Source organism: Epinephelus lanceolatus, chromosome 16 (assembly GCF_041903045.1).
Source record: "Epinephelus lanceolatus isolate andai-2023 chromosome 16, ASM4190304v1, whole genome shotgun sequence".
Taxonomy (NCBI): Eukaryota; Metazoa; Chordata; class Actinopteri; order Perciformes; family Serranidae; genus Epinephelus; species Epinephelus lanceolatus.
The window spans coordinates 8,781,586-8,800,217 of NC_135749.1; the positions used below are offsets into that span (position 1 = coordinate 8,781,586).

Below are 18,632 nucleotides of genomic sequence, written 5' to 3' on the forward strand. Positions count from 1 at the left end.
AAAATGGACAGATTTGTGTTATATAACCTTGAGTATGCTTATACTATGTTTCAGACCACCATATTATTTTTTGCATTTTTTTACATTCCTCTTTCACAACAGGATGTGAGTCTCCTCATTATGCATGCCACTGTCACACTGTAATATAATACAACTATAACTATTTCAATGAGAAAATGAGCTCACCTGTCTTCCTGTTGGTGAAAACATGGTTAGCCCCCCCCCTCCTGTCTGCACTTAAACCATAGGCCTTCTGTGGCGCTCTGCCATGCTGCACAGTGTTTAGTAACTGCCATACGACTCATCACCTAGGAATTATAATGGCGGATTCACACCCAGTTATTGCTGTCTTAGGATTTTCGATTCAATTTTGAGTCCTAGTTTAGTCACAGCTGGGTGCTTATTTTAGGACTGTACCTGACTCAGAATTTTGTCAGTTGAATTGGATTTGGCTGTTGATTATTGGTCCCTTTTTTTCATATAGACTATCAAGCACACTTTTTCGAACTGCGAGATTTTTGAACAAGGTTCGGCAAGACATTCAGTTAGCCCTCCAAGCTAATGCCTGCTAATTACCCTAATGAGGGATTGGAATTGTGCAACAGCATTTTATGTGGACATTAGATATTAAACAAAAGCCAGGGACTATTGCTGTGAGCTGTAAATTCACCACTTCTAAGCAGATGGCAGAAGATAACGTTATCTCGGAGATGCCTCTGTCTCACTCAGACTCACCCTGGGTCCAGATCCTCAGCTTCTTGTACCTGTCTCAAGCATCTCCATTGAGTGGACAGTATGACCTGCCACATTGTAATAATTTTACCTGGGAGCAGTGTGAAAGCTGCAGCTATTTCTGGGGACTTTTCCGTCCCTAGAAGTAGCTGCACACTGAACTACAAATGTCTCCTCAGCTTGAAGAATCTCAGTCGACTGAGGGATCTTCAACTGATGATTCGAGTCTTCTGTGTTCAGGGGGCCGTCCTTGCTTATTTGTTCAGTTTTTACTTAATTTCATAATTACTCTCATCTAAAACGAAAATATTGAAACCTTTGGTTTTGACAGTCAACTTGACAAATGTAGGGGATGTTCTTTGATCCTATACCCATCACTGCTATGGCAAAAATCACATAAATTCACTCCACTCTGAAAGTAATACAATAAGAAGCAGGGTCCATATTTCACTGTCTGGCTCTCAAACAACAGCTTGGACAGTGATGGCAGTGAGAGTGGAATTTGGATCAGCCTTGTATTGAGGTTTGGTCATTTATCATGACAGATAATTGAACTTCGAGCTTAGAACTGGAGCCTTGCCCTGTGTCTGGACATACCTGATCAGGAATCTAAGCTTGTTGACTGTTGCTGTTGTTGACTGTCTGGTGATTCTCAAATTATTATTTGATGTTGGCCTGTATATCAGCCAGTCACGATGGCATCATATCTTAATGATGTGTTTGATATAACGCTATTTGGTTATATCCTAATTAATACATGCTCAGTTTGTAGTCTTTAGAAATCCCTTTAAAGAATATGGTTGTCAACTTCGAACATAGGCCTTATTTACCTTTTTTTGCCATCATGACAATTAGTGTTCAAAACTTTGCCAGTAACTCCGCACTGAAACAGAAGATTTCTGAACTGTAGTGTTTGCTGTTGTCACAGGCCACTAGCAGTTGTCATCCGGATGTGGGTGTTTAAAAGACTTAAGATAAAATTCCATTGGGCCCAATTTACAATAGAGGCTTGCCAAGAATTCTGTGATAAGTCTAAATAATATCTGGGTTTGTCAATACAACACATTCACATGATTACAATGAACTGCTCTGTTCTGTTAGAGAAAATATGTGTATATCAGATGTATGATCAGCATTAAATTCTGAAGTGTCATCACAATGAAAGGTTGTTGTTGTTGTTGTTCCGCCTCAGCTTTTTAAACATGCAACTGACCTATGACTGTTCGAAGAGTGCGTTGATCTTTGTTACATTAAAGGATGCACCGATTGTAAAATTCTGGACTGCTACTGATGTTTAAAAAACATTTCAGGTACCATTGTTTTTTTGTTTTAGTTATTTATTCCCCCTTTTGTGCCAGGGAAATTGAAAAAGTCTTCATCATAACAACACAACTGTTTAAAAGTAATTCGCCCCTCATTATACTATCTTCAAAAGAGCACAAATTCAAGCACCCAAATTTATGAAACAACCTTTAATATAACCTTTAAAACTTGAACATGTTTAAAAAACTGCCGCAAAAGCCTTTCTCTAATATAGGTTTTTTTTTATTGCTCTGAAAACATTAACAAATTTCTCCTGAAAACAATTTAATTTAACATTATCAGGGAAACAAAAGTTCGGTCCAAACTGTTGGGGTATCTAGGGGACAACGTTAGTCTAGAACCCTGTTTTTAAGCCTTTGTAAAATTAATTTGACACAGCATTAAAACATTTGTCACTGCCATTGGGGAATGTCATCTTATTTGCTGATAGGCTGATGACAGTCAAGGAGGCAAATGCCAGCCGATACCGATGTTTGTAACTGGAGATACACACATATATCGGCCATTGTTTTCATTAATGGCTAGTGAAATCCAACTTTGAATTAATGTTCAGAAGTCAAACTTCTGAGTCATCTGTTGTTTGCCACTGTCATGTTCATGCAGATGATGAGGTTGACCTGCAACAGAGCACAACAGGGGGTGAGGAGGGAAACTCTGGTGGAGGAACACCTCCAACCAAACGCAAAGGCAAGCTCTCCAAAATGGGAAGGATCTTCAAGCCCTGGAAATGGAGAAAGAAGAAGCCAAGTGAGAAATTCACTGAAACGTCGATAGGTATGCTGGGTACAAAGCCTTATTATCCTCACCTGTTGTGTGCTTTACTTCATGCTTGCTTTTATTCATATATTCTGTTTCCTTTTTCAGCCTTGGAAAGAAGGATTTCTGTCAGAAAAAGTCGCCAAGAGCTGATTGCCAGAGGGGTTTTAAAGGATATCCCAGAGAATGGTGAGTTGGGCTTTAATTGTTTTTGTCAGAGTATTCCATGGATGAATTGGCTTCATACCTTATTACACTAACTGTATTTCACTGCCTGTGTCTTCATGGGACAGAGAGCAACGATGTTAACCACTCCAAAGCTCCGCCAATGAAAAATGGGCACCCTGTGCCAATGGATGTGGACAGGATGTCAGAACCAGGGGTGCGAGTGTCTCGAGGGGAATCTGACATTAAGGGGAATGCCCTCAGGCCGCCCCAAGTAGATGAACGTCGAAGCAGAGCACCATCTGATGCCTCCCGAAGTAACCGGGCACCTCTGGATGTGGACTCTCATGCACGGCTTTCTGTGGACGTAGACAGACGAAGCCGTCTGCCATCAGATGTTGATAAGAGAGGAGCATCATTACCCCGAGGACCTCCACCAGATGATAGATACCGCAGGGAAGAGAGGAGAGATGGCAAGGATGACAGGGAGGACAGAGGAAGAAGGGACTGGCGAGAGGAAAAGGAGAGGGATGGGGGAGCGGACCGGAGAGAAAGGCGAGAATGGAGGGATGACAGAGAGAGGAGAGATGATAGAGAGAGGAGAGACGACAGAACAGAGAGAGACAATAAGGAAAGGAGAGATTATGAAGAGAGAGAACGCAGGGATCGGGATGAGAGAGAACGCAAAGATCGGGATGAGAGAGAAAGGAGAGATCGGGATGAGAAAGAACGGAGAGATCGGGATGAGAGAGAGCGGAGAGATCGGGATGAGAGAGAGCGGAGAGATCGGGATGAGAGAGAGCGGAGAGAGCGGGATGAGAGAGAGCGGAGAGAGCGGGATGAGAGAGAACGCAGAGATCGGGATGAGAGAGAACGCAGAGATCGGGATGAGAGAGAAAGGAGAGACAGGGAGCGTGATGATAGAGAAAGAAGGGATGACAGGGACAAAGAAAGGGATCCGCGGCTTGAGAGGGAAAGGAGAGAAAACAGAGATGACAGAGAACGAGAAGACAGGGAGAGAAAAGACATGCGAGGAGAAAGAGATGATAGGGATAGGAGAGATGACCGAGACAGGCGAGATGACAGAGAGAGGAGAGAGGATAGGGACAAACGGGACGACTGGGCCAAGAAGAATGAACGAGAGCGACGAGATGAGCGGGAAAAGAGGGAGGAGAAGGACCCGCGGCCTATAGTCAGGCCTGTCTCTGAGATGGATTTGCGGCCTCCTCTACAGAAGAGCTCGTCAGAGGACAACAAGAGGACTCGCCCAGCTTCAGAGTCTGACAAGAGGACTACCCTTCCCAGATACACCCCGGCTGCAGAGTTCAGAGAACGCTCAGGTAAGATCTCTCTGTTGTGATGAATTATATACAGCTTACCTTCAACAGTGCAATGGCAATTAGGAAACAAGTGAGAAAGCTGTCATTTCTCAAATCCCCTCAGTCACGGTGTTACCAAAGGAACTCAAGAAAAATAAAGGACTAACTATTTGTTTGGCAGTTGATTGTACCTCAGGCACACAACTTGGACCCTATTGTTTTCCAGCCTTCATCATGTACAGTTATTTCTGCTGGAGACAAGAGAAAGGATGTAGTGCTTTTCCAAGGTTGTCCACTTTGGGGTGGCAGATAGGCTACAGTAGGGTGGGTTATGTAAATCCAGCCAGTTAGTAGGTGTGTAGTCTCTATATACAGACTCTACATTCAGTGAATGTAGAGTCTGTAGGCAAACCCCGGAGATCTTGCCTCCGGAAGAAGAGCGGAAGAGCCCTAGTTTCTGGTTGTAGGCTGTTTGTAGTCCGCGTGATATTGACCAATCACGTTTGAGCCGGCTGCAGTTGTTGCTAGGTCAAACGGTCCGTGCAGTGAACTAACGAGGCGGAACATAAATGGCGTTACTGCAAACTCTGAATCCATCGCAATGGTTCAGCATATTTACTTATATATAAACGGAAGTTGGAAACGGAAATTCACCTCCTCCGCCCAAATCAAACTGGAATGCCAAAAAAATCGGGGGTCTGCCCCCAGAGGCTGTATCGCCGTCTGCCAGAAGTCAGATGCCGAATACAGCCGATGGGTTCCGAGAATGGTAGATGTGTAAATCACAGGATGTTATTATTATCAACTTAACCTACTCCTTTTAAGTCTCTCTTTAGTCAAATAACTAATGCACAAGATGGATTAATAATGAACCAGTCAAACGTTTATGAGAGTGATAAGGGCTTAGGCAATCTCAGATTCTCAATGTGAATCAGATTTGCATTCATAATGGGAAAACTAGTCTTACTGTGACAATGACCTGTTTCAAGTGAAAACTAAGTGTTAGGGATGGGTATTTTAAGTAATTTACAGTGAGTACTTGAGTTCTCGCACAAAAAAAATTCTAACGTTAGAATAGGAATGAAAATTGGCTGAAATCGGAAAACAAGTGCAATTGAAAACTACTTTATGAACAACCAGGTTAAGGACCATCTCTGAGCTGCTTTCCCCAGAGTCAGTTCAATGTCTGCCCGATAGCAAGAGCTAGCACAGCAGCAGCGGCTAACATCCCACATGAAGGAGTTTAAAGGGTCTCAACAAACTCACACAGACCCTGAAACAGCTCAACTCATTGTTTAAACCGTTAATAACTGGACTTGCACTAACTCTTCCCTGGTGCGGAGGTCACACTCCCACAGCTGTCACACTCCCACAGCAATACTCTTGAGTACTCAAGTACTCATGCTTTCGTTATGTCAGGTTGACGTGAGCTAACATGCAGATGTCCTGTGTCTTTCCATTTCCTAGTAATTACTCAGTCAATGAATGCTTTGCTATGATGAAATACCCACGTGTGTGTAAACCAAAGTCTTCTGACGCTGCTGTGAAGGCGGTTTGGGTAAATGATTGAAGTGTAATTCTGAAAGCTGAAAGCATCAACAAATTGAAAGAGCAACTATCAAGCTTTGATACATGGATTTAGGTGAACAGGAGAAGAGGGAAGAACAAAGCAATGTGCGTCTTTGATGTCTCTCCATCTCTGCTGTGTGTGAACTTTAGATACCTCTCATCCTCTAATAACTGTTGAACCTTGATCAGAGTTGCCCTCAGGGTAAGCTCTGGAACGTGGGCTTATTGTACAACGTTCACTAACACCTCAGCTTTTACTCCTGTGTTTTATTGTGTGTGATGACCCTTCTGTGTTTTCCATCGAGTCGAGCAACAGTAGAAACCTTGTTACGTTCTTTCCTTTAATGTGTGTGTGTGTGTGTGTGTGTGTGTGTGTGTGTGTGTGCCCCCTCTGTAGAGTCCGCTGCTGTCCGCTTCGCCCCTGACCCTCGTCCTGCACCAGACCCCCAGCAGGAACCTCCCCCACCCAAACAGGCTCTGCTCCCCCCTAAGTTTCTTACTGCACCCTCTGCTGAGTCCGGCAGGAGTCCGACCCCCTCCTCCTCTTCTTCATCCTCCTCCTCTTCCTCTTCCTCCTCTTCCTCCTCCTCTGCTCCTGTAGCTGTGGCCAAGCCACCAAGGACAGTCTCCCTATTAGTTGAAGACCCACCTCGACTGCAACCTGCTGCTCCTTCCTCAGCTGACTCTGACACGCCGCCCCCTGTCCCTCCCCACGCAAAGCAGCCTCCCATCCCTCCACCTAAACCCACCAACCGCAACAGCAACCCTGCACTGCTTGGTAAGTTTGTCGGCATCTGCTTCTGCAGTTTTATAGATAAGCCTCTGTCTTTAAACAGCTGGTCTTTGTTTGTCTTTCTTGAACTTTTAGTCAAACAACCAAAGCTCCAATTAGCTTTGGAGGATTTTAATAAAGGCCCAGGGAAACTGTGTATTCAATCTTTGAGAAACAGTGGTATCTGCTTGTTAAATGCTTTATATAAACAACCACCTCCGCAGAGGGCTGTAGACCACTTGGCCATTCCAGCAACACCCCAAAATTCTGTTGAAGTGTTGGCCATAACTTGAAAAATGTATTAGTGGTGTGAGACTTGAGAGTTAGCAGCCTGTTGCACCAGAAATTCAAGCATACTGTAGTTTAAATGTAGTGGAGGAGTTAACTTTTAAGTTGGTAAAAACAGGTTGCGCCACACAAGTTAGTGACAACATATTGTCAACACAAAACTTAAAATGCACACCTTCCCCGGTCAGGTGTGATGTCATTCCTTATTTACCGTTGTCGTAGTTAGACAAGTGTATGAGACAAATTATAGCGGAGCTCACACTGCAGCTCATTAGTACACATCTGTTGTTTTATCTATTTAATCCAAAGGCCTGTACTAACAAAAACAACTCAACAATTTGATTCATTTATTGATTAATTGTGGAATCTTAAATTCATTCAGGCTGTCCACCACGACAACAGAGAAAAGGCACAAGAAAGACTCGTCATAACTGCTATATAAAAGCAACACTGTTGTCCTTAGAGCCTTACTCATTTTCATTGATAGTTGAAGTTCACCGTATTTGAACCAGTAACCATCACTGAAAAGATGTGCACACACAAACACACCTGTCACTGTATCAACCTCACTTCCTCACGTGCCAATTTTATCTGAAGGAATAGCTCAGGGCGTAGCAAGCGTGTGCCGGTTGAGCGGGCAAGACAGGGTGGCGGTGACAGTGGATGCGCTCAGTACAGACAGCTGCTGGTGATCAGAGCAGGGGAGAGATTATCTGTTGTCAAGTTGGAGTGAATGTGCAGTAGGTTTGAGTTTGTCCATGAATAAATACTGCAGCTTGTCAAGACCCAAATGAAGTCTTGAGTCCAAACACATGCAGCTGCATCCATGTATGTGCCTGCAACTTACAAGTACTTAATTCAGAATGTTACTCAAGTAAAAGAACATACGTATACTTAAAGTACCAAAAGGAAAAGTGCTCATCATGCAGAATGGATCATTTTAGAATATTATGTGTTATATTATTGGGTTATTTTGGAGCTGAAATGTTATCCCTTCATTTAGATTTTCATTTTACATTTTAAAAGTGGCACAGAAAATCTCCAACAGTTGACTTTTACTTAAACTTCAGATCAGACTTTTGCAAGTGCATTACAGCAGTGTATTTATGATCTCATTTCTGATCGAGGAGGTCAGTTTCTTTCAGCCTGAAATATTCTTGTTGACTTTTTCAAACAGCTGTGAGGTGCCAGTTAAAGTTGGGATTTAGATGGCATGTTGGGTGTGTAAGCTTTGTGCCCACACCTATCTCAAAGATGCACATGTTACTTTTTGTGTGTCATGGTGTGGCTGTTGTGATTTTTGATAGACTTATTCATCTGAGCTTAGTGCGAATTGAAGAAGGGAGGAAGACATTGTAGGTGGTGGAACAAGATATTCTTTCAAAGTTTAGAATGTTTTAGTATGTGCCCAACTTCTCGTTATTAAGTTGTAGAAAACTGTTATCTTTGAGTCAAAGAAAGTTATTGACAGCTATATGTCTTGGAGTTTCCTAAGTATTGACCGTAATTACCTCGATTTAAGCATAGTCTCAAAGTGAGGCCGTGGCTCGTTGCCGTGTAGGTGTTTTCCAATGTGTTGCTAGCGTGCAGTTTCTGTGCGCACAGCCACCACTCTCTGCAGAGAGGACACGCAGTGGCTTGTCTTTGCACAGTTTCTGCAGTGCCAGCACTTCCCTGGAGACTAGATGAAAAACTGTTTGGCTTTTAGTGTCTCATATCCTTCGGCGCAGCATGCCACAGCTGCTGTTGTTTATAGCCCATCCCAGTACTGTCTCTTTGAAACAGTGTCTGTAGCAGTGACACATTCCACCTCCATTTGTTAGGCGAGGTTTCTATACATGTGTTACTACATTTCATTTCACAGTGTCACGCTCACAGTCTGCACAATGTAGCTAGCCTTACTTGCTGGCTGAGATTACATTGGTAATGGACTCGAGGGTGTGTTTCAGTGTGCGTCTTTGTTCATCTGTGCACACTCAACCCTCATGGCCTTAATGATATTGACATTTATGACTGATAATGATATATCAGCTTATACTAACAATCATGATAAGGATCAAGTGTTTCCCCTATATGCAATTAGCAGCTATGCAGCACTGATTAGTGCCACTGCTATATAAATATCCCGCCATATGCAGTTACCTCATTATCTTTAAAGACTAGCAAGGATTAGAAATCAAACACCCCCAGATAAGGCTGCTCTGATCGATTGTCCGCTGATTATTGGCAGATATTTGTTCTAAGTAGTCTAAAGGTCGAGCAGAAGAGCCGATCAGATGACGCAAAACATGCAAGGTTTCTCTAAAATACTATAGCTCACACAGCATGCACGCTGCAGACACACAGTCTCTCTTCTCACTTGCCACACACACACCGCACTGAATACATCTGTAGAGGCTGCGATACACTGCTGTTTTCTGTCAGTGGTTTTATTTAATATTGTTTTATCCTGTATTGTGCCCACATGACCGACACTTTGTTTACCAGCTATTCCTCGTCTGCATTTCACCAGGATTTGAGTCGTTGGTCTCGGCAACTGGACACTCAGGGTTGCTCAGGGGAGACCGGGAGAGTCCTTTGACGTCATTACTCCAAAACCTCTTGAACTATTTGCATACATTTTTTACATTGGTGACTTGCACCGGTGTTCTGTTTATAACAGTTATCAATTGTTTTTACAAGCAATGTTAGAGTGACAACATCGATTGAAACACTAGATGTCAGATGTAAGAGCGGGAAAGCATTTTATTAACGTAATTTGACATCTAGAACAGTGTATAAAAATGTGTCTAAAGCTCTTCTCATGTCAGCAGACGCACAAAATAAAACTCTTGCACTTCAGCACCACTGCTGAAATAAAATCCCACGGGAAACACTTGGATCCCTTATTTGTTATTTGTGTACATTTTAAAGTTGCAAAATGAACTTGTCAGTCCTCTCTGGTGTAGAAACTCTGTAAACTCATTATTGGCCGACATATACACTGATAAAAATATCTGCAGTGAGCTGTATTGGTTAATATATCTGTTTAGCTTTTAATGGAGGTGAGAAAGCTGACACAAGGAAAAATGGAGTTCTGTTGTGATTCATTCCCTGAGGGAGATCTGTATAACCATAATGAAAGAGTGGAAATGTTAGCATAACAAAACTATGTGTCAATGGGAAAAATCACACTGCAGTAGTACTTTAATTCAACCAGGATAACCAAGAAAAGTATTTCTGAGATGAAGCTGTTGTTTCTCCACAGAGGTTGTTAGACATATAGGGCTGGATGTATACTCTGCTTCTGGACAGTGTCAAATCTTGACACATTATCCGGAACAACCCTCTTGTACTGTATTTCTCTCCCACTCTGGAATGTAAACCATCCCCTCTCCCTGACATCTCCACTCATTTTTGCCAGCTTCCTCATTGAACAGGGCCTCTAAGGTCAGGCAGCCCTGTCACTGGACCAGCTGGACACGCCAGAGTGAGCTTGGCCTCTACCTTTCTTTACCTGTGTACCTGCGACACAGAGCTGGCCAGACCTGCTCAGGTACCCTGCGGGGCGCCAGATGTTAATCCATCCTAACAGAGCCTGCAGACTGCATCAATTCACCCCATCATAGCACAGGGAACACCTCCCCTCTGTTTTAACACCAGTGCTGAATTGTGCATGTGTATTGCAGCCAGCAGAGCTGTTGTCAGCTCAACTAACCAAACTCTAAATGCTGCCAAGACATGGCATGGCATGGAGCACTGGATGAACATCTCGTGTGTGCTTTGTTGATCCAAATGGATGTTGATAACAGATGTTGATACAGTTTTGTTATAATAATTGTGTGTGACCCTTCACTGACTCAGAAACCAGCTCGGCAGTAACAGGAACGCCTCCTTTGTGATTGACATACTTGCTTCATTGATAATAGAACTAACTTCACCCTGCTTCAGATGAATGTGCATCATGTTCTGACTGCAGCTTATGTTTGTGAGCATCACTCTGTGTGACAAGTATTGATTACTGTTGTTGTCTGTTTGACAGCTGAGCTTTCACAGCCTGGCAGCGGTGTCATCATCGTGCCAGCACCCGCTAAGCGCTCGCCGCCAACACCACCAAAGAGGATGACCCCTGTCACCAAGCGCCATTCAGTGGACCCCTCTCCTCCCAGTCAGGTCCCAGAGTCTCCCACCACTGAGCCAGCCTCAGCCCCTGCACTGATGCCCCCTGCTGTCCTTAAAGGAGATAACAACGAGGACAAGACAAACGCAGCAGCTCCTCAGTCCCCCACCGAGCCTATGCCTTCACCACCGTCACACATCCCTCCATCTCCTCCTAGGGTTCAGTCACTGCAGCCACCCAGCACCTCCTCCTCTGGTCCTGTGCCCACTGTGCAAACTGATCCTCCCAGCCCAACCACAGAGCCTCCCAGCCAGCCTCCTGCCATCCCCCTACACATCCTCATCCAGAGAGCTCTGGCCAGCCCCGGCCCAGCTCAGCCCAACCCAGGCAGCTCCCAGAGGGCCCACTCACTGCTGTTTGAGTCTCCTCCAGAGTTCCTCACGGAGGTGGGGGGTAACCCACGGCACTCTCTTCCCATCACCATCGAACCTCTCAGGCTGTAAGTGTCCCACATAATGTACATTACATTGTGTGTAGCAGGATGAGTCTTCTTTAGCTGAAATCATTGTTGGAAAGTTTATATTTGATTTAGTTATATTCATACAGCCTGATTTGGTGGCATCATTTTCAATTTATGCTTTAACAAAAATAACCAGAGGTCCCCTGTGGGTTTTTTTATGCTCTGAGTCTATTTCTGTCACATTTATTGCCGTGCAATTTGCACAGACAGCTGTTTTAAATCCCACAAATATCCCACTGTACGTGTATTTTTAACTTAGTAAGCAATAACTGATTGATGAGCTTTCAGTCTGTCTGTGAGCAGCAAATTCCCCTCACTTGCTACAGCAGGCTGGGAAATAAATCAATGAAGCAGCAGAAACAGACGCTGTTTGTTTCTTCCAGTGGAGCTGACCAAAAAAAAAAAAATCTACCGTCAGTCAGCCTGGTTAAGGCAGTTTGGCAGGCCGCTGTCCTCTCAGCTACGCAGCAGGCAGACAGCTGCTTCTGCAGACAGAGACACTGAATGTAGAAGTCAGTGTGGATTGAAAACTACTATAACACGACCAAATGACATTACGCAACAAAATATAAAGATGCCAGTAATATGAATTTCCGCAGCTGTGTGTCATGAAAGGAACGTGTTGTTTGACCCTTTTTCTCTTGAGAATGTGTATTTTCAGGCGAGCGACACCCATCAGCAGTGTCAAGGCTTTGCTGAGAGTAAACGATGGCTTTTCACTTGTAGTCACATGGACTGAATAACTAGAAAGATGTTAACAGATGCAGTTTCACTATCCTGATGTACTGTGAAGTAAAGAGTTATTTATTTGAGGATATGAGAAAACAACGTGTACTTGTGTTCCCTGAAACTTAATTAGGCAACTGATCAGTTGATCTTCAACCATTGTGGTAATCAATTAATCTGCCTTTTTTCAAACACGAATGGCAATAATTCACTTTTTATTTACTCTTAATGTGAACAATGGCTGTTTTTCTTTGCCTTCCATAACAGTATACTAATTATTATTGGGTTTTACTGTGTGGATTTGACAAAAGATAGTTGATGACGTCCCCTTGTGTTTTGGAAAATTGCAATTTTATTTTATTAATACACAATAGCCAACTGAAATCAACTCAGGCAGGGTTTAAATGTTTTATAAGTTATTTGACTGAAATTTGAAAGACACGGACCTTAAAGCTAACATTTGACATTGAGTTTTGTTGTTATTGTAAAGTCTCAGGTTTGCTGTGCCTAATTTTAAGGACATATTCCTAATTAAAAAGACCCACACTTTGTTTCCTTGTCTGTTGACCTGATGGTCGTCTGTTAAGGCTGCCAGCAGGAGAGCAACACTCTTTAGTCAGCCAAAAAAGAATCATGTATAACTGTGCCTGGTTAATCTGTTAAGCAAACAGTAGTGCTTTATCCTGTCACTGGGCTGTGACTGCACCCAGTGGCACTCTGTACCAGATCAGAACATCAGAACATTTAGTAATGCAGCTTATTCTCACACTAAGACATAAGAGAAAAACTAAACCTGAGCGTCTGAGCTCCTTCAGCTCTCTCACAGCTGTACTCGTTTACAGGCCAGACGACGATGACTTTGACATGGAGGAGGAGCTGCGGAAGCTTCATCCTCAGAGGGCTCCTCGCCAGCCGGAGCTGGAGCCCCGCAGCAGGAGGGGCATGATTGGAGACCTCAGTGTGAGTGTGATTCCCGAGGACAGAGGGGACAGCGAGGGGGAGTCTGACTCTGACGGCCCCATCCTGTACAGAGACGACGACGAAGATGACGATGATGAGGAAGGCCCTCCAAGTAAGTCGGTCTTTCTTACACTGCTACATGAAGGTCATGTCGGAGAAACGCTGGTACAAGTGCCCTGATAAAAATTCCACTTAACTTTTCAGAGCATGAAAAATACTTGAGAAGTTTTGAAGTGGTTCAAGTAGTTGAATATCCTGTATCTTTTATTTCTGGTTATACTTGAGAGTGCCTGAAGACCTTTTTGTTTCCTACATGCAGATTATGTTAAAAAAAAAATAAAAAAAAATCAGTGTGTGTAGAGCTTAAAGTGTAACCTTCAAAAAAGTTTGAATGCAGCAGTTAATCTTTCAGTTCAGACAACTTTATTCATCTCAAAAGGGAAATTCCTTTGCAGCTATACCCACCTCATATCATCCATACAACATTCAAACACTCAAAAGACTCACAGGTGAGGCAGTTAAATGTCTGAGACAGATGTCAACACAGGCCACATAGATCAATATCAGGTAACAATGAGCAAATAAACCAGTTGATAAAGGTCATATAAATAACCATGACCACTGTACACCTCCTTGTTTCAGCCTGGAAAATATGAAAATCGTCCCGGCTTTTTTTGTCATTTCAACAACAAATTAGGTATCTTTGGATTTTAAACTTCTGGTCAGACAGAAAAAAGCAATTTAAGAATTTGACTGGGCATTTGTTGTTAATTTTTGGGCCAAGTTTTCCCAAAGGCATCTTAAGGTTACGAGGATTGTAAAATCAGTTTCCCAACCTTCTTAAAAGGTTCAGTGTGTAGGATTTAGGGAAATATATCAGCGGAGATTGAATATAATATAGTAAGTATGTTTTCTTCAGTGTATCATCGCCTGAAAATGAGAATCGTGTTTTTGTAACCTTAGAATCAGCATTTTATATCTACATAGGGAGGGGGTCCTCATCTATGTTGAATGTTGCACCGCCATGTTTCTACAGTGGCCCAGAACAGACAAACCAAACACTGGCTATAGATGGGGCCATTCACATTTTCGCGTTTACACATTTCCGTGTTGACCACCACAGTAAGCAGCCCCTCCGCAACAACAGTGCTGGAAAAAATTGTACAGATGTAAATTACCACGTCCGTTTGTTTTGGAGCGGAAGAGATCTCTGGGGTTCATTTGGCTCCTGGTAAAAACCTCCTAAACGTCTGGATTGTAAGTTATCAGAGAAAGGTGAATTACTGGGTCCTTTTTCTTTACATTTGAGAGGAAGAGACCTCTGCGGATAATTCGACCCATGGTTAAAACTTCCTGAACAATAAACACTAAAGTAGTTTTAGCTGGTTGCAGGAGAAGTTTTAGCTGGTTGCTATCTGTAATCCTTACCACAAGACGCCACTAAATCTACCCTAAACCCTAAGAGTGGTTTCCAAAAAGCTTCATAACTAAAGACACTCTTAGAAATAATGGCAGATTTACGAGGGCCTGTTACCCAATTAAAAGGAGGCAAAGAGCGTCTTCTGAAGGTCCAGAACAATTTTCACTTTTCCCTGAACACTGTGATGCTGTGATGTGTTTAAATTACAAAATATGCACTAGTATGTATGTATAAATGAATAAAAATGTGCGTTGTATGTGTAACAGGTGGACTGGCGAGTCGTGTGAAGAGGAAGGACACATTAGCCCTGAAGCTGGAGAGACAGGAGAGAGAGGACAGGGAGGCCCAGGAGAACCAAGACAACATGAGCTGGCACAACAGGGAGCAGTGGGTGGCAGTGAGGAACAAGATCGGCACCGCACTGACACGGTAGAGAACTCAAATCAATTCAGTTAACTGATGAACACAAGGATGACGTACATCCTTATCGTAAAATTGGATGCGTCAAGTTAACTTCATCCATCTCTGATATAGCAGCTGATGCAGTTTGACAGATTCCATACATTATTTATAGTGTAATTCGTATAGTTTGACAGGCTCTCTACACTCCCTCCTCAAGACAAAATATGTTCCTTTTAAATGATCCATATCAACTTTTAAAAATGAGTAGTCAACAGTGTTTTGTGTCTTCAGGCGGCTGAGTCAGAGGCCAACAGCAGACGAGCTGGAGCAGAGGAACATCCTTCAAGGTAAGACTACCTCCATCCATCGCCCCCTCCACCCTTAACTCTTCATTCAGGTGTGTTTATTTGCATTCAGTTCCTCTGCACCACAAGGTCAGAAAGCACATGCTTCATTTTCCTCATCTCCGCCAAAATCAGTTGCTGGTATTAGTCATTCAGCCCCTAGCTCATGTGTTTTGTTTTTTTTGTTTCTGCCTCAGGCATATTGAAAGTCACTAAACACAAAGCAGTTTATACAATACTGGCAGTGATTTTGCTTTATTGAGATGTTGTCCTGGATTTGAATGATAGTGTTCCAAGGACCAGATGTATAAACCGTTCAACCTTCCACATGTAAACTTGTATTTATAAAGCAATATGTGCAGTCAGAATGTCGTGCATACTTCACACCACACTTGCACATGTTTTTCTTCATGTGATATGGTAATGTGGAAGATGGAAAAGTAAACTGAGAGACTGAATCAAATATTCATCTAATCTTCTTTTGGCTGTTTGTATGCAGTATGCACATCAATCATTTTATATTATGGTTGCACATTGTAATGACTCTTGTACAGTTGCAATCAAAATTATTCAACCCCCATTGCATATTAGGCCTACTGGCAAAATATACAATTTCTCAGCTGTTTGCAATAAACAGATTACACAAGAACTGTTTAAGTAGTTCAATGAAACCAATATTACAAGGGTTTTGATCCAAATTCAACACAAAATGCTACTTTTAATGACTACTGCAGTCTCAAAATTATTCAACCCCTTCATGACAAGCATCTTCAGTACTTAGTAGAGCACCCTTTTGCTGTTATGACCTGCTGCAAACGTGATGCATAGCCAGACACCAGCTTCAGACAGCGTTCCTGAGGAATCTTAGCCCATTCCTCATGGGCAATGGCCTCCAGTTCAGTAATATTCTTGGGTGTGCGTTTTGCAGCCGCCTTCTTCAAATCCCATCAGAGATTTTCTATGGGGTTCAAGTCAGGCGACTGTGACGGCCACTCTAGAATCTTCCATTTCTTCTTCTGAAACCAAGCCTTGGTGGACTTTGAGGTATGCTTGGGATCATTATCCTGTTGGAAGGTCCAATGACGCCCAAGCTTCAGCTTCCTCACAGACGGCACGACGTTTTCACCTAAGATTTCCTGATACTTGACTGAATCCATCGTGCCCTCCACACGCTGCAGGTTTCCAGTGCCAGAGGCAGCAAAGCAGCCCCAGAGCATCACTGAGCCACCGCCATGCTTCACTGTAGGCAGGGTGTTCTTTTCAGCATATGCTTCATTCTTCTTCCTCCAGACATACCGCTGTTCCATAGGCCCGAAAAGTTCCAGTTTTGTTTCATCGCTCCACAGAACAGAATTCCAAAACTTCTGTGGCTTATTTATATGGTTTTGAGCATATTGGAGCCGACTTTTCTTGTGCTTTTGGGTTAGTAGTGGTGTACGCCTTGGAGTCCGGGCATGGAGCCCTTCAGTGTTTAGTATGCGCCTTATTGTACAAACTGAAACCTCAGTGCCTGCTGCCACCAAGTCTTGCTGCAGGTGTTTTGCAGTCACTCAAGGGTTTTTGACCACTTGCCTTCTCAGGAATCTGCTGGCAGCTGCTGATAGTTTCCTCTTTCTGCCACGTCCAGGTAGTGTAGCCACTGTTCCTTTAACTTTGAACTTGCGAACTATGCTTCCAGCTGTATCTCTAGGAACATTCAGAGCTTTTGCTATCGTTTTGTATCCTTTTCCTTGTTTGTGCAAGGCAATGATTTCTTCTCTGAACTTTCTGGACAATTCTTTTGACTTAGCCATATTTCTAACATGCAATCAAACGTCACTCTCAACAAAACCCTAGCTAGTTGAGGTATTTATGTGTTCTGTCTCAAGCACACCTGAACTAATGAAGCCCTTGATTAGTTGCACCAGGTGTGCTTGAAACAGGGGGTTGAATAATTTTGAGACTGCAGTAGTGATTAAAAGTAGCATTTTGTGTTGAATTTGGATAAAAACCATGGTAATATTAGTTTTATTAAACTATTTCAACTGTTCTTGTCTACTTTGTTTATTGGAAACAGCTGAAAAATTGTACATTTTGCCAATAAGCCTAATATGCAATGGGGGTTGAATAATTTTGATTGCAACTGTATCATTCGTTATGCATTTGGTATTTCCCTCATTTCGCTTCATCACCCAGCATCTGTGACCTTTTCATTTTATACTACGTGAAGCGGTTTGAAAGGCCAATGTGGTGCACCCCTAATTGATTCGCAAATAGCTGGTAGAGTTCCTGCTTCTGACTATGTCAAACATGGAGTCAACCTCGTCCACTCCACCCCTCTCTACAGTAGACCCATTTTTGTCTGGAGGAGATAGCAGGTCAACAGTATATGCCACAAAGAATTGGCAATCAACATCTGAAAGCAGGCAACCTGGGCCCAGTCGAAAGTACTTAGGATCAGCTAATCCATTCTACCTTTGCGCCCTTTTATCAAAGCAACATTAGATTGGATCGCACTGATCCAGATTCAAACATATCAAGGTTACCAAATCCACATAACCAATGCTCTAAATGGAACAACAAATGTAAGCTACTAGATTTGTAAAGAACATCAGGTAGAACAGCCGGCAGGAAAACAGCACTTTTGACTGTGTTATTGTAATCAGTATAAAGTCAAGTTAAATTATGTCGTTTTTGTTTGATATTGAAAGCTATTGGAGGATTATTTATGGCACCAATATCCTTTTATCTTAGTGAAAGGCTGAAAAGGTAGCCTAATGTCTACGTCATCTACTTACACTAAAACGGTTAAACAAATTAAGTGCAAAATATAAATAAATCGTATTTTGTTCCTGAAATCTGCTCTGAGTCCAGTCTTCTGCTTTGATCAGGATTATCCCAATTATTTGGATCAATAATATCCCAATCTTAACAAAATGTTTTGGATAATACACACAGAAGGTGTGATCCAGGTCAAAACCAAAACTGAATGACGTAATTTACTCGAATTTCAGAATCTTTTTTTCTTTTTAACGACCCATTTACAAGATTTCATCCAGTCCAGACCAACTGGGCCCAGAAGATTCTTTTTAGATGCTGATTAGCACGTTTTGTCAAATTTTTCGGGTCAAAAAAAAAAAAGTAATAAACATTGTGTTTTGGTTAGGCACCTATTCAAACTCAAAAACTGGGTCTTCAACAGGGGGTCCATGACCCCTAGGGGTTCGTCAGAGTTACTGCAAGGGGGCTGCCAAATAA

General features: G+C 42.7%; 1 protein-coding gene across 7 annotated transcripts in view; it reads left to right on the forward strand.

Moving 5' to 3' along the window:
• phactr4a (phosphatase and actin regulator 4a) overlaps nucleotides 1–18,632 on the forward strand; it is a 43,896-nt gene that overhangs the window by 21,522 nt on the left and 3,742 nt on the right. For 5 of the 7 annotated variants that reach the window (XM_033636976.2, XM_033636977.2, XM_078175701.1 and 2 more), the window contains 9 exons: nucleotides 2,659–2,829; nucleotides 2,920–3,000; nucleotides 3,105–4,316; nucleotides 6,262–6,642; nucleotides 10,328–10,459; nucleotides 10,946–11,522; nucleotides 13,112–13,341; nucleotides 14,916–15,078; nucleotides 15,343–15,398. In XM_033636976.2, coding sequence (XP_033492867.2) covers nucleotides 2,659–2,829; nucleotides 2,920–3,000; nucleotides 3,105–4,316; nucleotides 6,262–6,642; nucleotides 10,328–10,459; nucleotides 10,946–11,522; nucleotides 13,112–13,341; nucleotides 14,916–15,078; nucleotides 15,343–15,398 — 3,003 coding nt within the window. The remainder of the gene's footprint in view (nucleotides 1–2,658; nucleotides 2,830–2,919; nucleotides 3,001–3,104; nucleotides 4,317–6,261; nucleotides 6,643–10,327; nucleotides 10,460–10,945; nucleotides 11,523–13,111; nucleotides 13,342–14,915; nucleotides 15,079–15,342; nucleotides 15,399–18,632) is intronic. The other 2 variants (XM_033636979.2, XM_033636981.2) reach the window with 2 other exon arrangements.